Source organism: Rhinopithecus roxellana, chromosome 8 (assembly GCF_007565055.1).
Source record: "Rhinopithecus roxellana isolate Shanxi Qingling chromosome 8, ASM756505v1, whole genome shotgun sequence".
In the NCBI taxonomy this organism is placed as follows: domain Eukaryota; kingdom Metazoa; phylum Chordata; class Mammalia; order Primates; family Cercopithecidae; genus Rhinopithecus; species Rhinopithecus roxellana.
This window is the reverse complement of record NC_044556.1, coordinates 56,408,635-56,433,047: the sequence shown is the minus strand read 5'-3', so window position 1 is coordinate 56,433,047 and position 24,413 is coordinate 56,408,635. Positions and strand designations below refer to the sequence as shown.

Below are 24,413 nucleotides of genomic sequence, written 5' to 3'. Positions count from 1 at the left end.
TCAGTCCTGTATGAGCATTCTCACACTTGCCCTAAGTCTCCAGTCACAACAGCAAATCCTCTTCTGTTTAGCATAGGCTCATTCCAGCTGGCTCCTCCTGTCTGTTGTCTGGCCCTGCCTGTCTGGGCCCTTTGGCTCCTTGAAGTCTTTGTCATATCAACTTTTCTGAGCTGGTTTCTGTTGTCCCAGGTTCTAACCATGATTGCCCCAGAAATAAATGCTGGGTCCTCTCCTGTTATACTCTTCCTCCCTGACAGTTCAAATGATACGATTTAAAATTTGAGACCAGACGCGGTGGCTCACATCTGTAATCCCAGCACTTTGGGAGGCCGAGGTGGGTGGATCACCTGAGGTTGGGAGTCAAGACCAGTCTGACCAACATGGAGATACCCCATCTCTACTAAAAGTACAAAATTAGCTGGGCGTGGTGGCGTGTGCCTGTGATCCCAACCACTCAGGAGGCTGGGACAGGAGAATCACTTGAACCCGGGGGGCAAATGTTGCAGTGAGCCCAAATCATGCCATTGCACTCCAGCCTGGGCAACAAGAGTAAAACTCTGTCTCAAAAACTAACTAAATAAATATAAATTCTGAAAACCGGCCGGGCACAGTGACTCACGCCTGTAATCCCAGCCCTTTGGGAGGCAAAGGCAGATGGATTACGAGGTCAAGAGATCGAGACCATCCTGGCCAACATGAGGAAACCCCGTCTCTACTAAAAATACAAAAATCAGCTGGGGACGGTGGCGCGTGCCTGTAATCCCAGCTACTCAGGAGGCTGAGGCAGGAGAATCGCTTGATCCCAGGAGGCGGAGATTGCAGTGAGCTGAGATTGCGCCACTGTACTTCAGCCTGGTGACAGAGCAAGACTCCGTCTCAAAGAAAAAAAACCCTGAAAACCTATTTTCTCTGTATATTCCTTCCTAATCATTCTAAACCGTTTTAACCTGGAGGCTACCTCTCTATAGTTGTCTTTTCTAACATCCAAGATGAATGAAGCTCAAACCGAAGCCCTCTCCCCAACAATATGTGTGCAAGAATTTTAGTAAGTATGCTTTTTTGGTATCTGTGAATACTCCTGTCCCAATTTCTAAGACAGTGGGACATGTGACATGTGACACCAATTATTGCTAGAATTGTAGTGTCACAGAGGACACAGTCAATTATCATCATTCTACAGATGAGGAAACTGATCTAGGAAGATTCTGTAACTTGCTCAAAGTCCCACAGTGAATCCCTAAAACAGCTAGACTTGAATTCTGGACTCTTGATCCCTGCCCAGCACTTTCCCACTTCACCATGATGTCTCCAAACCTAGCCAATTGCAGGCTTCTCAAATTGTGTTCAAATCTGAATTGCTGGGAAGATGCCCCTCACTTGGCTTCCACTAGCTGAGTCTTATAAAGGCCATCAGATGTCAATATTCCCAGCTATCAACACTGCTCCAGGATCCAATGACACCCAAAGTTCTCATTGCTGTGCACCCTGCCGACATCTCAACTCCCAGCTCAAGCCCTTGTTTTCCATCTTGATACTTCCTTCCTGTTGCCAAGATGCAGCATGACATAAATTTATTGACAGTAAATTAATGGTAATTAAAAGTAATTTGAGGTAAAAAGTTAAGAATTCCCCCCTGCACATTGAAGGCATCTTGAAGTATCACAAAAATGTGTTGAGAACAGTTGCCCTGAGCAACAAACTCTATAAAGGCGCATCCGTGTCTCTTGTATGACTGTAATTTTCAGATAATCTAGTATAGAGCCACCCACCCAGGAAGTGCATGATGCACTGTAGAAGCAAGGATCGCTCCTTGCTTTCTAAATATCTTTCATTAATTCCAGTGATTCCTCCACTCACTTGTTCATTCAGACAATATTTACTGAGCATCTTCTACGTACCAGGTACTGTTCTAGGGCCTGGGGATATGATAGTGAACAAAAATCATCAAGTTATTGCTCTCATGGAGCTTATTTCTAGGTAGGGATGGGAAGACAGATAATAACCAACTATATAACATATTTAATCAAGAGATTGTAAGTCCAAGGGGGTCCAAGAAGTGTTGGAACTAGGATACTAGAGTGAGATGGAATTATAAAAATGCTGGTCAGAGAGAGAAAGATGCTTGAAATGACAAAGAAATAATAGGTATTGGAAAGGACAATAGAGTTTAAGGATGGGAGCAAGCAGCCCAGGTGGGGAGTGGAGGACAATAATATCATTGGAGGAGAAGATCGAGGAACTGTGAGACCACGGCATTGGAAGGATCATCAATATGGACATTTTAATCTCCAAAAACAAGGACAGAAGTAATAGTGGAGTAACAGTGTCAGAAGCTAAAATCTTCAAGAAATGATAGTGAGTGATGCAGGAAATGGCAACTGACTGTGATGGACAGTGGTGGGATGATCTGATGCACACAAACATGCTGATTGGTCTTATTCTAAGTTCCATGCTTGGCTCATTAATTTCCAGCCTTTGTCTTGTCTTCTACCGTTTAAGGCTCTATATTCCTCTCCAAGTACAACTTTACCCCATCCCATGGGGTTTGATATGTAGTATTTCATGATTGTGCAGTCTTCCATATTTTCAAATTTATTTGATCTACGAGTTATTTATAAACATGCTGTTTTAGTTTTTAAAACAGAAGCTTTTCTGTCCGGTCTAATTTAGATGCACCTCTTCTGTGTTCCCATAGCCCTCTGCAATCTCTCTTTTATAACCTACCTATTGTGCTGACATGGTTAGCATATTTATTTTCCCCACTAGACTCTAAGTTCCTTATGTGTAAAGTGTGAATGAAAGAGCAAACGAATGAATGAATGTCTCCTATCTGATACCACTCTTTGGGGTATTTCTTTCCCCCCTGTATTCACACTGTCCTCTGGCCCCACCCTTTCTGACCTATATCTCCTGACTCTGCCTTCCTGTCTTTTTATTGCCTTTTTTTTTTTTTTTTTTTTTTGAGACAGAGTCTCACTCTGTTGCCCAGACTGGAGTGCAGTGGCGCCTCCCAGGTTCACGCCATTCTCTCACCTCAGCCTCCCAAGCAGCTGGGACTACAGGCACCCACCACCACGTCCAGCTAATTTTTTGTATTTTTCAGTACAGACAGGGTTTCACCATGTTGGCCAGGATGGTCTTGATCTCCTGACCTCGTGATCCACCTGCCTCAGCCTCCCAAAGTGCTGGGATTACAGGCGTGAGTCACCATGCCCAGCCCTGCCTTCCTCTCTAACTCTACCTTCTTCTCTTACCCCTTCTTATTAGCTCAATCCATATTTATTGAGCCATGCTACATGCCATCCACTGAACTAAGCACAGGGAGAGGACATAGAGCTAAATAAGGCAAGTAGTTTTTCTTGAGAAGCTCTCAGTCAGGCAAGGAAAGCACAAACAAATCATAATACAATATGAAAAGCGCTAAAACAGAGACATCTGTGAAGTGCTGTGGGGGTCTAAAGAGTGAGGGCCTGGCTGGGCGTGGTGGCTCACACCTGTAATCCCAGAACTTTGGGAGGCAAAGGCAGTCAAATCGCCTGAGGTCAGGAGTTCGAGACCAGTCTGGCCAACATGGTGAAACCCCGTCTCTACTAAAAATACACAAAATTAGCCGGGTGTGGTGGCAGGTGCCTGTAGTCCCAGCTATTCAGGAGGCTGAGGCAGGATAATTGCTTGAACCGGGGAGGCAGAAGTTGCAGTAAGCAAAGACCACACCATTGCACTCCAGCCTGGGCAACAAAAGTGATACTTCATCTCAAAAAAAAAAAAAAAATATGAGGACCTGACTCAGCCCCGGGGTCCTGGAAGGTGGGAGAGGGAAGAAGCTTTAGGGTGTACAGAATCCCCTTCTGACACTGTCTCCTCCTCCCTGCCCTCTCCAGACCTATGAGCAACGAAAAGTTGTGGAGTTCACGTGCCAAACGGCCTTTTTTGTCACCATCGTGGTTGTGCAGTGGGCGGATCTCATCATCTCCAAGACTCGCCGCAGCTCAGCTTTCCAGCAGGGCATGAGGTGAACATCCCACAAAACAGCCCCAACACTCTCCCAAGCCCTACACACCAGAACATACCATTTCCCCCTGTCTTTTCCTCTCCCTCACTGTCACACCCATGAATGTTTCTACCCAGAAACAAAGTCCTAATATTTGGGATCCTGGAGGAGACACTCTTGGCTGCATTTCTGTCCTACACTCCAGGCATGGACGTGGCCCTGCGAATGTACCCACTCAAGTGAGTAAGGGAAGGGATGCGAGCAGGGGATGTCCAGGAATGGGGGAGCATGTAGAGGAAGGGTGTGTTTCACTAGGATTGTAATGAGCCAGGAGCTGCCTGGATACATGGAGCTACATGTACACTCAGTGGTACAAGGAGAGTCATCTGTGCTCTGATAAGTGGATCTTATTTAGGGAGATATTAGAGACTGTGCCAAATGATCACAACCCACTAGACACACAAATTTAGCAGACTTACCAGTGTTTAACAGAATGAAATCTTTTTCCTGATGATGTGTGCTGTAGTTGTCCAAGGATACATATTGCTTGGAGCTGAAGTAACCATAAAAATAGCCTAATCTATGCTTAGCTAATTCTGTTGTACTTATGCAAATATGTTTTAATGTATATGTATGTGATCATGCCTACTGAAATTCTTATTGTCTGGTGCCTTCTCTTGTTCAACTCCAGGTTTTTGCTTTGTTTTGCTTTGCATTAACATTAGTATATGCTTGATGTGGAAAAATTTATATTTAAAAATGTACAGAGAAAAAAGCAAATGTTCCATTCCACTCCCATCCCCATTACCCAACCCAACTTGCATAGGTAGCCTCAATTAAAGATGTAGTATGTATTCTTCCAACACATTTTTTTTTTTTTTTTTTGAGACAGAGTTTTGCTCTTATTGCCCAGGCTAGAGTGAAATGGCACATTCTCGGTTCACTGCAACCTCCACCTCCCTGGTTCAAGTGATTCTCCTGCCTCAGCCTCCTGAGTAGCTGGGATTACAGGCACCCACCACCATGCCCAGCTAATTTTTTGTATTTTTAGTAGAGACGGGGTTTCACCATGTTGGCCAGGCCGGTCTCGAACTCCCAGCCTCAGGTGATCCACCCGCCTCTGCCTCCCAAAGTGCTGGGATTACAGGCATGAGCCACCACACCTGTCCTTCTTCCAACACATTTCTGTGTATGTCCGTACTCTGCTCACCTTTCCATCCCTTGTAGTGTTTTACACGATGCTTTATACAATGTAGGCACTCAATTAATGTTTAATAGGAGACGTTGGCACTGGCCTCAGACACTGACAATCCCAGGTGGAAGTCTCAACTCTACTATGTATTATTCTGTGACCTTGGACAAGTATGGAACCACTCTGAGCCTCAGCTACACCTGCAAAGTCTCAATAATACACTCCAGGGATGGACCTTGCAGAGTGTTGTGAGATTTACACGTAGAAATGGGCATAAAGCACCAAGCATGCTTGGGTCATGGTGGACGCCTTGTTACTAGTAGCTTTATTCTTGTTGCTATTAATGCCATTATAGACATAATAACAAATGCAGTTGAGTATTATCTGTGCTTTCAAATACTCTGTGTACACCTTAACCATAAAACTTAGCACCTAATATTGCGATTCTGTATTCTGTGTGTGTGTGTTCACCTTCTTTTCTCTGATTCCCCTGAGTTCGAGAGCTACACGAGACCAACATGTTGTCATTTTTATTTCCCCAATACCTAACACAGACACACAGTATATAAAACAATTGTTTGTTGAATGAAGGGGTGGGGTGGCTATTTGTGTAGAAATATTTATATTTGTGTGCCTGTGGAATGAGCCATGGCCCAGGCCTGTACTGTCCAATACGGTATATCCATATACCGTATATCCATATACGACTACTGTGCTTTCGATATATGAGACTAGTGAGACTGGGGAAGTAAATTTGTAATTTCATTCAATTTTAATTAAAGTCAAAAACTAAAGCAATGTGAAATATTTTTCTATATTACAACTTCATTATTTTGGTTGGACCATATTCCCCTTCAACTGTTGAAATTTTATATCTGAGTTCAGACATTCTGTCAGTGAAAAATATTCACTGAATTTCCAAGACTTAGGATGAGAAGAAGAATGTAAAGTATCTTATTGATAATGCCTTTTTTTTTTTTTTTTTTTTGAGATGGAGTCTTACTCAGTTGCCCAGGCTGGAGTGCAGTAGCACAATCTCAGCTCACTGCAACCTCCACTTCCCTGGTTCAGGCAATTCTCCTGCCTCAGCCTCCTGAGTAGCTAGGATTACAGGCACGCATCACCACGCCCAGCTAATTTTTGTGTTTTTAGTTTAATCATGTTGGTCAGGCTGGTCTTAAACTCCTGACCTCATGATCCACCGACCTCGGCCTCCCAAAGTGCTGGGATTACAGGCATGAGCCACCGCACCCGACCTTGATAATGCTAATATTGAGGCGGGGGTGTAGTGGCTCCAATCCCAGCACTTTGGGAGGCCAAGGTGGGGGTGATCGCTTAAGGCCAGGAGTTCAAGACCAGACTGTACACAAAGTGAGACATTGTCTCAACAAAAAAATTTAAGACTTAGCCAGGTGCAGCGGTGCACACCGACGGTCCCAGTTACTCAGGAGGCTGAGGCAGTAAGATGGCTTGAGCCCAGGAGTTCCAGCCTGCAGCGAGTTATGATTGTGCCACTGCACTCCAGCCTGGAGGACACAGCAAGTCCCTGTCTCTATAAAACACATTAAATGTAATTAAAATAAATAATGTTTATATTGATTACATATTTAAATGATAATGTTTTTGATATATTGGGTTAAATAAAAATATTATTAAAATTAATTTCATCTGTTTCATTTTACTTATGTTAATGTGGCTACTAGAAAATATTAAATTTTACATGTGGCTCACATTATATTTCTATTGGACAGTGCTGGTCTAGGCCATTTCTTCTGTCATCCAAGGGAACAACTGCTGTCCTGATTCAGCCCCTCCCCAGAATCCATCTTCCTGGTCTATTTATAAAAAGAGGTTGAGGAAGAAAACAATGTCCCCATCTTTGTAATACAGAAGCATCAGTATACTCGCTGACAAAGTATCCCCACACTAGATGTCGCAGATAGACCCCTCCTGCTCAGACAACCTCCCCTTTGTGGGCACAAGCCCTAGAGTATGCAGAGAGCACACGGGTCTCCCTCAGTGGCTCCACAAATGTTGGCAGAGAATCTTGTAAACATTGCATGTATCTCTAATATGACATTTATCATATTATATTATCATTGGCCTTTTTTTTTTTTTTCCGAGGAAGTCGGTCTCGCTCTGTCGCCCAGGCTGGAGCACCGTGGTGCGATCTCCGCTCACTGCAACCTCCACTTCCCAAGTTCAAGCAATTCTCCTGCCTCCTGAGTAGCTGGGATTACAGGCACATGCCACCACACCCAGCTAATTTTTGTATTTTTAGTAGAGACGGGGTCTCATCATATTGGTCAGGATGGTCTCAAACTCCTGACCTCATGATCCGCCTGCCTCAGCCTCCCAAAGTGCTGGGACTACAAGTGTGAGCCATCACGCCCGGCTATCACTGGCTCTTTATATTTCTGTCTCATGCCTCTCTTCTCCACTCCCAATCGCTAATCCCACAGGCTTTGACCTCCTCAAAGGTAGGTCTCAGGCCGGGCACGATGGTTCATGCCTATAATCCTAGCACTTTGGGAGGCTGAGGAGGGCGGATTGCCTGAGTTCAAAAGTTCAAGACCAGCCTGGGCAATGTGGCGAAAATACAAAAAATGTAGTCTCTACTAAAAATACAAAAAATTGTCCAGGCACGGTGGCTCACACCTATAATCCTAGCACTTGGGAGGCCGAAGCAGGCGGATCACAAGGTCAGGAGTTCGAGACCATCTTGATCAACACAGTAAAACCCCATCTCTACTAAAAATACAAAAGTTAGCTGGGAGTGGTGGTGCATGCCTGTAGTCCCAGCTACTCGGGAGGCTGAGGCAGGAGAATCGCTTGAATCTGGGAGGTGGAGTTTGCAGTAAGCTGAGATCACGCCACTGCACTCCACCCTCAGTGACAGAGTGAGACTGTCTCAAAAAAAAAAAAATGCAAAAAATTAGCTGGGAGTGGCGGTGCACACCAGTAATCTCAGCTACTCAGGAGGCCGAGGCATGAGAATCACTCAAATCAGGGAGGCAGAGGTTGCCTCACTAGCCGAGGTTGCTCCACTGTACTCTGGCCTGGGCAACAGAACGAGACTCTGTCTCAAAATAAAAGGAAGGATCAACCAGATTTTACTCAACTGCACTGTCCCCAGCACAGTCCCAGGCACACAGTAGACACAAGCAATGAAACATGCAATTCCTGTGCATTACTCTCTGCACCTGTCCTCTAGCATCTGTCTCTCCTGCCATGCTGATTGGCTCTTGCTCTCTACAGGATAACCTGGTGGCTCTGTGCCATTCCCTACAGTATTCTCATCTTCATCTATGATGAAATCAGAAAACTCCTCATCCGTCAGCACCCGGGTGGTGAGGCTCCCCTGGGCGCCGCTCTGACTGAGTGGTCACCAGCCCCATGACTAGCTCCGCCATCCCACCTAGTCCCTCCAGACCCACCACTGACTTTCTCCCCTCCTCGCTGCCAGCCTTGACTGCGCCTGGAACTCAGACCTCTCCACCCCTTGGCTGCACCCCCCTGCTCCATCTGACCCTCAGTGCCCTGTGTTCCAGACCTCCCACCTCCAACCTTGTCCCTGCTTTCCCTTCTGCCTGTCTCCCCTGGATGCCTCTCCTCCCTTCTTCCAGTTCACACTGGTCTCTTCTCTTCCACAGGCTGGGTGGAGAGGGAGACGTACTACTAAACTCAGCAGAGGAAGAGCTTCCTGTGACACAGGGGTGTCGTGAGAGCTGGGGTGGGGCCAGAGATTATAAGTTTGACACAACATTTGAGACACTAGGATGAATTATCTTGGATGAGAAAGATGGGAAATCCTGGGCTGGCTTGAGGGCATCACAGGCAGAGCATGAGGTGGGCTGAAGGGAAGCCCAGCCTGCATCTAGCTGGAGCCCTGCAGGGAGGGGCATGGTCCTGCTGAATCCCGTAGCCAGTCTAGACAGTAAATGTCCGGAAAAGCCCTCACCAGCTGGATGTGTCAAATCTGATACTAGGGGAGTGGGGATTACTGTGAAGCTCCCTCCACAGGTCTTCATGATGACCAGGCTGGGGAAGTGTTTTAAGGACCAGAGTCAAGGCTGGGATAGGATCAGTATCAAGCATCCTTGCCCTTTAAAGTCACTCTCCGAGCCACTGGACAGCAAGGACAGGGCAAATGGTTGCCTCAAAACTCCAGCTGAGATCAGAGAAATGGAAGGTCGGGGAGAGAGGAGCAGCTGAGCCACACATAGGAGAGGGTCCACAGCATCCACACGGGGTGGGTGGGGTGGACTCATCCGACCACACCTTGCAGTTTGTGAGACCAGCTTGCAGACCACAGTGCTGTGGTGCTAGAAGAGATCAGACTGCATCAGTGAAAAGCCTGAAGTCGGGAGAGGTTAAATGACTTGGGAACGGTCATGTGCTGAGTGGTGTCCCTCATCTGAGAAAGGGACAGGTAGGAGGGACAGACTCCAGGCATACTGGTGGTCCCTGCCCTCTGTCATCAGGACTCCTCAACCCCATTCTGACCCTCAGCCTGTTTTCTCTGGTGTAACCTTGAGAGAGAGGCTATAACAAGACTTTCTGAGTCCCTGTGGCCTTTACCATAGGTAAAGCAGCCACCCGCGCTCTGCATGGGGTGATGGATTTTCCCAAGAGCCTGGCCTCTGTGCCTGGGCCCAGGTGCCTTCTCAGATGAGTGAAAAGTCATGGGGGGCCTTTCTCTCCTGCCCCCCTTCATCTCAGCATTTCTTCCTTCCCCTTCACCCGCTCATTCACTTTTGCTCTGTGAGCCCCTCCACCGTGCCATGCAGGTCGGTTCATTCTCAGGCCTCTTTCAGAGTAGACCATTGGCTGTGCCCAAATGTATACAGGGTGGAAGAGAAATGCTAAAGAAAGCCAGGGGAAAGTCATCAGTTATTATCCAAAACAAAACACATGTACTAGGAGTCAGCATACTACGCCTAACACTGGGACGAGGGCTTTATATACACCATCAAGTAAGTCACATAAATATTTCCCTACCACCCACTCCACATTATCCAAGAAGAAACCAAGGTCTGTCAGTTTTCAGAACGTGTGCCCTTAATCACTTTCAGACTAGTCTTTCAGTGAGGGCTGGGTCAAAAATACACAAAAACAAAACAAAGCAAACAAAATAACAACAACAAAAAAAATAGGCTAGTGATGGGGAAGGACCTGGGGTGGGTCTGGAGGATGAGAGGCGATGGGCTAGCAAGGAGAAGGCCACCATGAGTATTGCCTGCCATTTTCCCTACATCAGGCCCCTCCTCAGAGGTCTCTCTCCCTCTTCTCCCTCTTCCAACACAAGGTCTCCTAGGGACAATGCTATATCAGCCTGGGGTCCTTCCCCAGTTGCTGACATGGCTGAACCAGACCCTGGAAGATCAATGGGCCAGGGTATATGTGAGTGAGGTGGGAAGCGGGAGCACAGAGGGGCCAGCTCCTCAGGTTTCAGAAGCAGGAGCTTCAGGTGTCTGGTGGGTTAAAAATACAGAGGCCCCTACTCACGGTCATTTGATACCAGTGGTTGAGGCTTCTCAAGTCCAAGGGCCTGAAGGGAAGGAGACTGAGTAGAAAGTAGAGAGAGTGAAGCATCAAGAGGGAAAGCAGCGGGGACGGGCACTGGAAAGGGGAATGGTGGGACTGGAGCCAGAGAGGGCAATGAGAGGGAATGGTATGGATGGCAATGTCCGGTAGCTATAGGAAAGGACCAGGAGATGGAGCAGACTCGCCATCAGAGTCCCATCTCACACTCTTGGGGGTACAAAAGGTCAGATTCAAGATGGAACAAGTTTTATGTTCCAGCATCTCTCTCCCAGTGTCTCCCTCCTCCCCTGGAATGCAGAAGTGAGAAATCGGGGCTGGACATCACCTAGGTCATCTGCTTCTGGCCAGGCCTCCCCATCTCACCTGGCTGTCTTCCTCTGGCCATAGTGCTTTCCCACATTAGTCACTCTTCAGGGAGACCAGGAGATGGGCTTCTGAGGTCTCTTCAGCTCCAACGTGCTGTGCTTAGGCTAGCTCCGACCTCTCCTACTACAGTGACAGCTGTCCCTCTTGGCCTCACTCCTGCCATGCTTTTGAGATTTTCTGTGGCCTTCTTGTTTAGCTGTGTAAGGTCCACTGCGCAGACATGTGGAAAAGTTATTCTGCTAACATAATTACATGCCCCTCCCTGGATGCAAAAACAAAAACAAAAAAACAGCACTCTCTCTCTAGAATCAGAGATACCTCAGGGTGCGGTGGCAGCATGTGACTTTGATCTGACCATCTATGGTCTCCCTCATGCCTCAGTTTACCTGTGCATAGTAAGAACCCTGGAGGGCCATGAAGAGGATCCTTCCTTCCTACGTATCCAGAGTTAAACTCACTACTCTGTCCTCACCCCCAAGCTGGATCCAGAAGTTTAAGCCCCTACCTGCCCAACTCTGCTTCGGATCTCGGGTGCACAGAATTAATCATCAGTCTTGGTTCAGGGCACAGGGTTCACCTCTTCATGCTTATCTAATGTTAATTTTTTTTGCCCTAGTGTCAGTAACTGATCCTCTTTGTCTCGTCAAAGACGTGGGAATAAATAGTAGCTATTCACTCTCCTTGGAAGCAGGCAGCCTGGGAAAACCTCCCTTCCCACTGTGCCCCAGAAAACTGAGTCCCATAGGATCAGGGTAAGGAGTGCACACACAGGTGGCAACCAAATGACAGTCCCCTTCTCACTGTGGGCTGTATGGGCAGAGAAACCCCAAACCCACATCTCTACAGGACAGGATCCGAGTCAGTCCTGTCCTTCCCTGCATTCCCAAGTTAGGAGTGCTGAGTGAAGCAAAGGAAACTGGCTGGAGCTGAGCCAGGTCGCCAGTCTTGGACGCGGTTCCATCTTTTATTCAGAGAATGACCTCATCCTTGGTCCTGATTCTTTAAAAGAAAGTGGAGGGGGGTCTCTTTCCTGCAGCCTGGCTTGCACTTTCATTGCCCCACTCTCCTGCATAGGATCAAAGAATCAGAATCAGACTTCACCTACAGAAGATTCCCAGGCTTGAGGACATACAGCCAACACCACATGTGCCCCCTTTTACCCTATATTATCAGTTTAGCCTCTGACCCCGTTAGCTCCTCCTCTCCACTGCATTTAACTTCTAATTACCCTTGCCCTACCCTCGGCACTCCCTAATTACCCTTATTCCTCCCCTCCCCCAGCCCCAGCTTCATTTACCTCCGACTCATCTGGTCTTATTTTTAGCTCCGGCATCTCTCCTTTTCCTTTCTTAATATGGCGATGAGCTCTTAGGCCAGCATGGGGACCAGGGCTGAGGTGCCCTGGACACCAGAGGAGGGGGAGGGAAGGAGCCCCTGGGAGCCTGGGGTAGAAGTGTAGGAGGTGGGAGGATTTCGGCCCACATGGAGCTGTCCTGGCCTCAGAAGGTTATCCGTCTCTCCTGCCAACCATGGAGACATATTTAGACAGGACCAGGTGGGGACTGAGGGGTGCCAATTTAAGGGGGCAGCTCCGGTTCCCTCCCCGCCCCCTGTTCCTATTCCTTCTCCTGACCCTTTTTCCCTTGGCTCTGTCGGCAGTTTCTCCAGGACTCAGCAGTGTCCTCTGTCCACTGCTCTGGGCCATTCCCCAATCCCCCCTCCCACTTGAGCCCCTAACTCAGAATCTGGGACCCAGGGGCCCCTCCCTACCCCAGCTAACCTCTTCTGGACCAGGAGAGCCAACCCAGATCCCACTGCCTCCATGAGTGCTACAGGCAGGATGGGGCCCAGAGCTGCGCCGGGCCTGCGGCTGGCACTGCTGCTGCTGCTGGTGCTAGGAACACCCAAGTCAGGGGTACAGGGGGAGGAAGGGCTGGACTTCCCTGAGTACGATGGTGTGGACCGTGTGATCAATGTCAATGCAAAGAACTACAAGAATGTGTTCAAGAAGTATGAGGTGCTGGCACTCCTCTACCATGAACCTCCCGAGGATGACAAGGCCTCACAAAGACAATTTGAGATGGAGGAGCTGATCCTGGAGGTGAGTTGGGGGCACTGCAGGCCTGCAAAGCATGCCTGATCCCTCTCTGGAATCCCCTATCCTACATCCCAGCTCTTTGAGGATGGGATCTGGGGGTGAGGGGCAGTATGGTAGGACCCTTGTCTTAACCAACAGGACGCAAGTGGCATGTGGCTTTAGTCAAATGAGAAGCAGAGTCTCAGGAACCCCAAAGTACTATCATCGTTAGGTAATTCTTTAGTGGGGGTGCTGCAGGAAGAACTCCCCTCCCTGCTGTAGGAGGCTGGTAGTATTTGACTTAGGTTTCGCTAGGACAGTGCGGGGGAGAAAAGGGAGGTACTTGGAGGGCCAGGGGAGAACAGCAGTGTATATTGCACTCCCCTACCCAACCCATCCACTTAGCCAGAACACATCTCTCCATATACTTCAGGGGCTGCACCCCAAAGAAATCCAAATTGAGTGTAAATGTAAATGTTATGATACTTGCATGCCATGTTTAAATATCTTCTAGAGATCATGCCTCCCACTGGACTCACAGTCCCCTCTCTCTTCCTTCCCCCTCCCTAATTTCCCATTTGTCTCCATTGGATGAGCCGGACGCCTTCACTGGAAAATTTCTTTTGGTTGCGGGAGGTGTCAGAATGCCTTCCCCAATCTTCTCTTTGTGGGAAGAGCCTTCTCACCTCCAAAATGACTTCAGGCCCAAAGGAGAAAGGAGTTACCATAAGAAAAGAAAAAAAAAAACCTATATTTGGGAATAACGGGGCTATGTGGTCGTACACACCCCTTTAGGAGCTGGGATGTGTGAGTTTTCTTGTCCAAGCTCCTGTGGCCCCTTCTCTGGCTTGGCATGCAGATAGGACTCAGCTTGTCCAGAGCTTGGAGCATTTCAGGGTGAGACACCAGAACCACAGGCTCTCATTTTGTACACCCCTGCTGGGTGCTAGAACCTGCCACCTGATTAATGAGCTGAGTATTTTTATCCTGACTGCTCAGTATCCCTGGCCATCCACCTGCCAACCGCCTCCCTTCCCCGCCCCTCTGAGAATCACAGTGCCTGAGTCTGTGCTGAGTGGGGGTAGAGCTGCAAGCTGTGCCCACAACAGAGAGAATCAGGGTTGAACTCTAAGCTGGAAGACTTACGGCGGCAGGGACCTCCAGGAGCGACTGTCCACAGCCTAAGGACAGGCTGAAGTAGAGTGTGGAAGGGGAAAGTTGGGCCCTGATGGGGAGAACTGTCCAGTTGTTGTCAGTCTCTCTCCCTCTGGGGGGGTGACAAATGGTGACCTCTTCTCTCAGCTCTCTGGCCTTCCCCACTCCTCAGCAACATGACCAGACCCACCACTACCCTCCCACCCTCCAAAATTCTTCCCATTGGGAGTCACTCTGAAGAATCTCAGGGACTTCCAAGATCAACCCCACACTGAGCTTGGCCCTTGACCAGGTACAGGGACCTCCAGGTGTGACTTGACCAAGATGGAATGCAGGGCTCAACCCTGAAGGAGGGAAGGGGCCCTCAGTCACTCTGAAGCCAGACTTTTCAGCACCTCTCAGGCACTAGGAAGTATTGAGTGCAGTGTCTTCAAGTCCAACATAATAAGCACATTGCAAATGAGCAATCAATATTCATGAACTAAGTTGAGCCAAAAACAGAACTGTGTGACTGTAGGGAATCTGGGAGATATTCTGGATCTCAGCAAAGGGTCAAGGTCAACTCTTATATCTCCTGCACCTCTACTGACCCAACTTGAAAGCATGAGAGGGAGAATAGGGTATAATAAAAATTCTAGGGGCTAATTTTCATCATAATCCTTCCCTCCAGTTAGCAGCCCAAGTCCTAGAAGACAAGGGTGTTGGCTTCGGGCTGGTAGACTCTGAGAAGGATGCGGCTGTGGCCAAGAAACTGGGTAAGAGAGGGCAGGGGAGGGGAGGGGAAGGTGGCATTGAGACCAAGGGAGGCTTAAGGCGGAGGACCTGTCAGACAGACCTTGGGATCTGAGGGGCTTGGAAATCTCTCAGATTTATATCTATTCTGAAAGAAGGGGTGAGAAAATATGAGCTTGGGAGGGTTATGGCTGGGAGACTCTGGCTCTCTATTCCTTATCAAGTTCCATGCTCAAATCCCAGAAGGAGGTGGGGGAGGCCTTCTTTAAACTTACCTAAAAAACATGGTAGGTGCTGGAGCGAAGGAATACAGGCTGGGCTGGCCAGACCTCTGCAAACTCCGCTTCCACCCCCTCCCCTACAGAGCCATGGTTGTTACAGCAGCGAGCCACCAGGGGGCAGCACAGGCTTGAGACGGGATTCTGGACATGGATGGGGGAGGGGTGGTTAGTAATAATGAAGTCATCTGGTCAGTAACAGCAATTAAAGAGCTTGACTGGGAACCAGCTACTAGAGTCCTCAGAGGGGGTGGCATGAATACTCATCTCCTAGTCGTGGCAGTCAGAGAAGTGGAGAAATACTGCTAGAATCTACACCTCTCTCTTCCCTCCCCTCACCCTACCTGATCCCCCAGCTCCTCCCTAGAGAGCCCTGGGGCCAGGCTAGCCCCCTGGGCTAAATCCAGCTGCAGAGACATCAGGCCTGTCCGCCTCCGGGTCAGAGGAGGTGGGTGGGGCAGCGGACCCATGTGGTGGAGGATGTGGGGCCCCGGTGATTATCATATGGGCTGTGGCCCAGGATTTGGACCTTGGTTCTGTGGGAAGCCTGGGATCATGGCTCACTCGCCCTGGCTCACTCCCTAGGCCTAACTGAAGTGGACAGCGTGTATGTATTCAAGGGAGATGAAGTCATTGAGTATGATGGCGAGTTTTCTGCTGACACCATCGTGGAGTTTCTGCTTGATGTAAGGACTCCCCTGGATCTGACGGCTTTGCTTGAAAACTCCACTGCCTGCCCCCTAGTCCCTACCAACCCCAACCTGACACTGCACACACACACCACACGCACACACATACACCACACGCACACACACCACACGCACACACACCACCTGCATACACACCACACACATAGATGCACATGCACACAATAGGCCACACATCACCTACATACCACACACTACACACATGCACCACATGCACACCACACACACTACACACACCACACACACATCATATACATACCACACACCCACCACCACACATATCACATGCACACACACCACACATGCACACCACACACTCCACGCACATCACACACCACATGCATGTACACCACACATGCACACACACCACATACATGCCACACACATGCACGCACCACACACACCACACATGTACATACACTACACACATGCCACACATCACACATATGCCACACATGCACACAATAGGCCACACACCACCTGCATGCCACCCACTATGCATATGCACCACATGCACACCACACACACACTACACACACCACACACACCACACACACATCATATACATACCACACACCCACCAGATATATCACATGCACACACACCATACACGCGAACACACACCACATGCACACATATACATGCACACCACACATGCACACACACTACACACATGCACACACCACACACATTCACACACATCACACACATGCCACACATGCACACAGTAGACCACACATCACCTACATAGCACACAGTACGCATATGCACTATATGCACACCACACACATACCATCCACACACATCACACACAGATCATATACATACCACACACCCACCACGCATATATATCACATGCACACACACACACCACACATGCACACCACACACTCTGCACACATTGCACACAATACACACGCACACACAACCCCCTACACACACATACACACACACACAGTCAACATCTAGCCCTCTCCTCCAATTCCCCAGCCTTCTTTTCCCTAGGTCCCTTTCTGGTTCTACTCAAGGATAGAAACCCTCTACCTGCAATGTCCTCCTCTTTCAGGTCCTAGAGGACCCTGTGGAATTGATTGAAGGTGAACGAGAGCTGCAGGCATTTGAGAATATTGAGGATGAGATCAAACTCATTGGCTACTTCAAGAGCAAAGACTCAGAGCGTGGGTAACCCTCAGACTCCACTGTACCCCTCCCTGGATCCCCATCTCACCCATCCTCCCACCTCCCCATGTCACCCAGTGTCTCAGCTTCTACCTCCGCACTTCCCACCTCTTCCTCTGGCTGTGGTCGGCACCATCAACAGCTCTGACCTCCCTGTACTCTGGGGGTTCCCAGACAAGCACCTGAACCCCCTGTACTCTGGGAGTTCCCAGACAAGCACCTCCAGTATCCCACCTTCCCCTCACTCTCAAAGAACTAGAGGGGGTGGGTCTCAAAATGAACCCCGCCTGCAAAGAACTGGGTACGGTAGTGGGGGATGATTCCCTGGCAGACCCTGGTTTCCCCAGAGACCGACTCTGCATTCCCCCCACAGATTACAAAGCCTTCGAGGATGCAGCTGAGGAGTTTCATCCCTACATCCCCTTCTTCGCCACCTTCGACAGCAAGGTTCTCCTCCCCGCAGCTGTATTGGTTCTCCCTCATGTCCCGAAGCTGTCCTCCACCTTCCTCTCCCAGAATCGATGGCTGACCTAGTCCCTTCCTACGCACTGGCACTCCCTACCCCACCCTGGCTCCTTCCACTCCATAGATTTAGAGCTGAAGAAGGGCTTTAGATGATCTAAAACCCGTCTCATGTTAAACCCAACCCCAGAGAAGTTAAGACACTTGTCAAGTGTCACAGTGGCAGTGACAAGGATCCCAGCTTTCTGACTCCCTTCCTAATATTTGTTCCCCCGTAATACTGCTTCTCAACATGACCCTGTGTCTCCTGCTCCACTCCCCTCCTACTCCCTCTCCCAAAGGTGGCAAAGAAGCTGACCCTGAAGTTGAATGAGATTGATTTCTACGAAGCCTTCATGGAAGAGCCTGTGACCATCCCAGACAAACCCAATAGTGAAGAGGAGATTGTCAACTTCGTGGAGGAGCACAGGAGGTGGGGACCAAGGGCAACCCTCTGAGCGGGGTCGGCTCCTCCTTGGGCGAGAACACACGGTGTGAGATGGGCTGGGGAAAGCTTAGCCAACCGGGAAGCCAGTCTTGCCTGGAGATGAATACACTTTGGGCACCAGTGCTCGCTGATACACTGATAATTTTGCACAATATTTTACATCCCAGTACTTAGCCCTGAGCCCTACACAGAGAAGGTCCTTCATACATGTGTATAATTCAGTGTGAGGTTGATTGAGACTTAAATAATTCTGCCAACAAATGAGTGTTGACTGCCTGTGGCCGGCCAGGAACTGCAAGGTGCTTTCCATCTCTATGATTATATTAAGCCCTTTTAACCTCAGTGAAAGGTTCTACAGGTAATAAGTGTCAGAGCTGGGATTTTAACCCTGATGTGTTCCATGTGTTTTTTGTTTTTTGTTTTTTGGTTTTCCAAGACCGAGTCTTACTCTATCCCCTAGGCTGGAGTGCAGTGGCACCATCTTGGCTCGCTGGCAGCCTCTGCCTCTCAGGTTCAAGCGATTCTCCTGCCTCAGCCTCTCAAATAACTGGAATTACAGGCACGTCACCACACCTGGCTAATTTTTGTATTTTTTAGCAGAGATGAGGTTTCACCATGCTGGCCAGGCTGGTCTCAAACTCCTGACCTCAAGTGACCCGCCTGCCTTGGTCTCCCAAAGTGCTGGGATTACAGGCATGAGCCACTGCACCCGGCCCCGTGTTCTTTCTAATACAATATACCCTAAACCAATGGTTCTCTAAAAGGTAGGAAGGAGTGGCAAGGTGGGCATAGGTTTTTGCCCTCCGAAGGATGTTTGGCAATGTCTAGACACATTTTTGGTTGTGCGGAGTGCTACTAGTATTTAGCGGATAGAGGCCAGGGATACTGCTAAACATTCTACAGTGCACAGGACAGCCCCCTACTTCGAATAATGATCTGGCTCCAAATGGCAATAGTGCTGAGGTTGAATAACCCTGCCTGGCACTCACACATAATTCCCTTCCTTCATAGAAGTCCACAGCTGGAAATATCCAATCACCAGTATAAACAGTACTTACTCTCTCCCATACTACTGGCTCCCTTCATCAAGGCAGGAACATGCTTGCCTGGTTCAACTGTACGCAGCACCCAGCACAGTGCTTAGAACATATCGGGCACTCAATCATAGTGACTGAGTGAATGAATGAATACATTAATGAATACACTGATGTCCAGTTCTTGCCTTTCTCCCCAGAGTCTCTCTTCCAGTCCCTTTGCCCACCCTCCCCTCTCCCACCGCTTTAACCGTGCAGTGAGCTGGGCCTGGTGCCCAGAGTTGAGGCCTTGCCAGATGGCTTTGTTCTAGGCTACAAGCTGTCTGTGCCCTGGGCCTGACCTAGAGGCAGCCTCTGCTACGGGACCCTCTGGAGGGGGTGTACTTCTAACCCCCTGAGTAATGACACTCTGTCTGTCTCTTCTAGATCAACCCTGAGGAAACTGAAGCCAGAGAGTATGTATGAGACCTGGGTGAGTGCCCCCGGCCAGGGTCAGGCCCTCAGGGAAGCAGTGCTAGAAGACTCAAGTCCTAGCAAAATCCCACCCTGCTGCTCCTCAGGCCCATTTGTAGAAAAAACATTGCACTAGCAGCAGTTGAAGGATTTCTACGCTGAAGAATGTGTGAGGAAGTGGGAGACAGACATAACTGAAGATGACAAGGGAGGAGCCTCAAGCCTGGGGATAAAGGGATTATCAGAGGAAGTGTGGGGCTTTGGAGCTGAAAGGCGTGTCACTTGGAAAAAGGTCACCATCACAAGAATATATCTGGCCAGGTGCAGTGGCTCACACCTATAATCCCCGCACTTTGGGAGACCGAGGGAGGCGGATCATCTGAGGTCAGGAGTTCGAGACTAGCCTGACCAGCATGGTGAAACTCCGTCTCTACTAAAAATACAAAATTAGCCAGGTGTGGTGGTGCATGCCTGTAATCCCAGCTACTCTGGAGGCTGAGGCAGGAGAATCGCTTGAACCTGGGAGGCAGAGGTGGCAGTGAGCCGAGATTGTGCCATTGCACTCTAGCTTGGTCAACAGAGTGAAACTCCGTCTCAAAAAAACAAAAAACAAAAAACAAAAACCAGAAAACAAAAGAATATATCTGGTCCCGAAGCTGGACTTCCACAAAATTGAGGTTCAATGAACATCTAAGATCTGTTCTGGGCTCCCCAACTTCAGGGAGTATAGTAAGGTCTTCTCCAAAACCCTGTTCTCCTTCTTACCCCCCGACAGGAGGATGATATGGATGGAATCCACATTGTGGCCTTCGCAGAGGAAGCTGATCCTGGTGAGGGAGGAATACTGGGTTGGACACTCGGAGGTTTTCCTGGGAGTTTGCAAACAGCCTAGGGCTAGACATGTGAAGCTCGGGGAGCAGGGAGGTAGCTCTGCACTCCTGTTTCATCTGGGTCCCTTTCCTCTTCATACACCTCACACCTTGCACTTGTGTTCCCTCCAAGATGGTTTCGAGTTCTTAGAGACTCTCAAGGCTGTGGCCCAAGATAACACTGAAAACCCAGATCTTAGCATCATCTGGATTGACCCTGATGACTTCCCCCTGGTAAGAGGCGCAGCTCAGGCACTGCTATCCTAAGGCAGGGACTTGGACTGTGGCATCTTGTTAGTGAGGGCTTTGTTTCAGGGTTCCTATCCCCAACTCCTAGCTGCAGGGCCCTGGGAGGGTATGTGTGTTGCATGCTTAAGGGCACTGTTGGCATGGAGGGCATCCTGAGCAAGGGGAAACAGGACGGGACATCACACACGATTCCCAGAGCAGAAGCTGGACGGGTAGCTCAGGTACTAGGGCTGACTCCTAAAGAAAACCAGTGTTTTGAGGCACAATACCCTTGCATATGGCTATACACACTCCATCATAGAATCATAGCACAGAGATTCCATGTTTCAGGAGATGATTTTGTTCTCAGCTACATTCCTAACACCTAGCACTCATTGTTGAATGAGCAGCTGAAAGAATGAAGAGAAACGTGAGAAGCATTGGCACTTACCAGGTATACTTGCCTTATTTCAGAAATGTAAGATCGGAGGGCCAGAGAGAGGTGACTTGACCTTGAACACAAGGATCTGATCCAGGATCAGAACAGGGTTTCCTATCCAGTTTTCCTCAGAAAAGAGGGGCCAGTGTGCCTGGCTGACCCTCCTGATGCTCTCCCTTTAGGATTTCTCCTTTTTTGCTGTTTAGTTCTACCCATTGCCTTGATGCCCTCACAGCTGGACCTGTCCCCATCCACTGCCAGTTCATGTTGTCCCATCTCCATCCCTGGGCTGACCCTCGCACTTATCCTCCTGGATCCCTGTGCTCCTAGCATCCATTAAGTTGCCGTATTTGGATCTCTCTACAGCTGGTCCCATACTGGGAGAAGACGTTTGACATCGACTTGTCAGCCCCACAAATAGGAGTCGTCAATGTTACTGATGTGAGTTTCCTGTCCTCATCCCTGGTGGACCCCCGACTCTACTTCCCAGCATAACTAGCTCTCCTCCTCTCTGCTAACTAGGAGTTGGGCCCTTCTCACAAGACACAGACATGCCCAGTCTAGTGGCTGGATGGAGGGGGAGACTTAGGATCTGAATGTGGCCCTGTCTCACATGTTGGACTCAGTGGCTCATCCTTCAAGGCCCAGTTCAAATCCTTTCTCCTCTGTGAAGTCTTTCCAGATCTCCCATTTAGAATCATTCCCTCCCTGGCATACCCAGGGCTCATTAGCCATTGAGAACATGACATTTAAATGGCTATTTATGTATTATGTCTGTCTCTTCTGGTAGATTTTTGAGCTTGTTCAGGGCAGAAGTCTTCTCATGCACACACAGTAGGTGCTTCAAAACTGCTAAGTTGAACTGAATGAGCCACAGTCTCTACTTTCATAGAATTCTCAGACTAATTGGAGAGGCAAGTATTCCATTAACTACAAGGCCAGATCTGATAAACTTTAAAATAATGATACAAATAAAATAAGACACAGGAGTCACATTGATTTCTGCTTGACAGAATCAGAGAAAAGTTTAAGAAAAAGTGACATTCAAAATGGAGATTATACAGTGTATACGATTTCAACAAGTGATGATTCAGGGAAGTCAGTTCCAAACTGAAGGAAAAGCAAGATCAAAAGTTAAAAACAGGAAAATGAATATCAGGTTCCCGGAAAAGGCAGGTAGATCTTTATTGTTGAGAGTCTAGAGGTCACTGAGAATGGTACTTGAAAAGCAGGTTATGAAAAGCCCTGGGGCCGGGGTGGTGGCTCAGGCCTGTAATCCGAGCATTTTGGGAGGCCTAGGCAGGAGAATCACTTGAGCCCAGGTGTTCAAGGCTGCAGTGAGCCATGACTGCACCTCTGCACTTGAGCCTGGGCAATAGAGTGAGACCCTGTCTCTTTTAGAAAAGAAAGAAAGAAAGAAACGTCCTGAATGCTGAAGAGTTGCTAACTTTATTCTTATAGGCCATGAAGAGCTGCCAGTGGTTTTGCACCAAAGGCATGATAGGGAAGTTCAGTGTGGCAAGAGCATAGAAGACAGATTGAAGAGAGAAGGTCTATTTGCCAATCCAACTTTTCTTCCCACTCTCACCTGTCACTATTCTAACCCACACCTTCACCAGGACAGATTCTCTGGCCACTGGCAGATGAAAGGAAGGGACTGAGGATGTAGCGAAGGATGTACAGAGTACAGTGAGTGGGAGCACAGATCCCAAGACCTGGGTCAGACTTAGCTTCCATCCCCTGCCTGTGCCATCTCCTAGGCGGATAGCGTATGGATGGAAATGGACGATGAGGAGGACCTGCCTTCCGCTGAGGAGCTGGAGGACTGGCTGGAAGATGTGCTGGAGGGCGAGATCAACACAGAGGATGATGATGAAGATGACGACGATGATGATGACTAGTTACTATGGCAACCATCTTTCAACCCCACTGGTCTTTTCATACTCTCTCCTGCCTTCCCTTGTCCTTCCCTGAGTTCCTCCAGGGAGACTAGGTTATTCTCCGCCATAGAGCTAACTGGGGTCTATACGTTGGGTGCTGAGACCCTGATCCCCCTCATTTGATGAGGAAATGAGCTACTATTCACTAGACACCAGCCCAGTTCTCTCTTATCTGACTTCTGTTTCTTATCCCATAACTTACTTGTATCTATTATGTGTCTCTTCCATCACTGTCCATACTCTTTCTTGTGATTCTCCTCTAGCCATATATATGGGCCCCATCTCTGTTCTGTTCCCTCCATCTATGCACAGCTTTCCCCCACTCTCTCTAATCCTGTATCTTTCTGACTGTCCTGTCTCTGGCCAGAAGGAAGGGAGGATACTGTGTTTGGGACTGTATCTCAGCAATCACTTGTTAATGTATTTGGGTCAAATGAGAGGCCTCAATAAAGACATCTGGGGCAGCATGAACAAGTGTATGTTGGTGAAGTCTCCCCGCTATGGCAGGAGGAGGTGGCCTCTGATAGGGGATTCAGATGTGGGTGCCTTGCTAGGGATGAGCTGGGGGACTCTTATAGTGGGGGCTGCGGTTCCTCCAGGCAGCTTTCCCAGAGAAGCCTGGATTATTTATCTACTTCAAGTCAGCAAGCCTTTTCTGAACACACAGTGTTTGTCCAGGGCCACTGTTAGGCTCTAGGAGAACAGAGAGTGTCAGGCCTGTCCCTGCTCTTGAGCTGATTAGCCTCATCGAGAAGTCAAGACAAGCATACTAAACAATCAAAGAAGAATACAAACCAATATGTAATTAAGTGATTATGTACTGCTCGATAGCACCCTCTCTGCAGCTCTTATTTGAACAGGAAGACAGAGCTCCAATTATACTTCCTTGGTGAAGCCTTTCCAGAGGTGGCCCCTCCAGCAATGACCTCTTCTGAGTTCCTGTTGCACTTCCATTCCAGTACTCAGCACAGTCTATTATTGTTCTTCATTTACATGTCTGTCTTCCCTACTCAACTGTGAGCCCCTTGAAGGCAGGAACCCAAGCTTTTTCTTTGTGTCCACAGGGTCTGACACTCAAAACTTGTCCCTAATAAATGTTTTTTAAAGGAAGAACAAAGGAAAGAACAGAATGGACACAGAAGAGAGATCAGAGTGGGCTTAATGACTTCACAAAGGAAGTAAGCCTTTGCTAGGCCTTACATTGAAGAATGGGATTTGGTTGCAGACAAGGGAGCTGAGGAGGAGACATTTCAGTCAGTGGAAACATCAAGCACTGG

General features: G+C 48.6%; 2 protein-coding genes across 2 annotated transcripts in view; both read left to right on the top strand.

Annotated features, from left to right (window-relative positions):
- The window catches only part of ATP1A4 (ATPase Na+/K+ transporting subunit alpha 4), a 34,932-nt gene extending 25,793 nt beyond the window's left edge, over positions 1 to 9,139 (top strand). The window contains exons 19-22 of the mRNA XM_010360767.2: positions 3,882 to 4,012; positions 4,129 to 4,230; positions 8,442 to 8,533; positions 8,837 to 9,139. Coding sequence (XP_010359069.1) covers positions 3,882 to 4,012; positions 4,129 to 4,230; positions 8,442 to 8,533; positions 8,837 to 8,865 — 354 coding nt within the window. The 3' untranslated portion in view covers positions 8,866 to 9,139. The remainder of the gene's footprint in view (positions 1 to 3,881; positions 4,013 to 4,128; positions 4,231 to 8,441; positions 8,534 to 8,836) is intronic.
- Positions 9,140 to 12,422: 3,283 nt separating this feature from the next.
- CASQ1 (calsequestrin 1) lies at positions 12,423 to 23,610 on the top strand. Its single transcript, XM_010360766.2, has 11 exons — positions 12,423 to 13,197; positions 14,999 to 15,083; positions 15,924 to 16,024; positions 17,112 to 17,223; positions 17,598 to 17,671; positions 18,028 to 18,158; positions 19,634 to 19,679; positions 20,436 to 20,490; positions 20,663 to 20,763; positions 21,563 to 21,637; positions 22,957 to 23,610. The coding sequence occupies exons 1-11, from the start codon at positions 12,919 to 12,921 to the stop codon at positions 23,095 to 23,097; spliced, it is 1,200 nt and encodes a 399-aa protein (XP_010359068.1). The 5' UTR covers positions 12,423 to 12,918; the 3' UTR covers positions 23,098 to 23,610.
- Positions 23,611 to 24,413: the final 803 nt, after the last annotated feature.

Coding starts and splice junctions, on each gene's coding strand:
- CASQ1 (XM_010360766.2), top strand. CDS start 12,919: ATGAGTGCTACAGGCAGGATGGGGCCCAGAGCTGCGCCGGGCCTGCGG. Junction 17,224..17,597: donor CAAGAGCAAAGACTCAGAGC/GTGGGTAACCCT, acceptor TTCCCCCCACAG/ATTACAAAGCCTTCGAGGAT. Junction 21,638..22,956: donor GAGTCGTCAATGTTACTGAT/GTGAGTTTCCTG, acceptor GCCATCTCCTAG/GCGGATAGCGTATGGATGGA.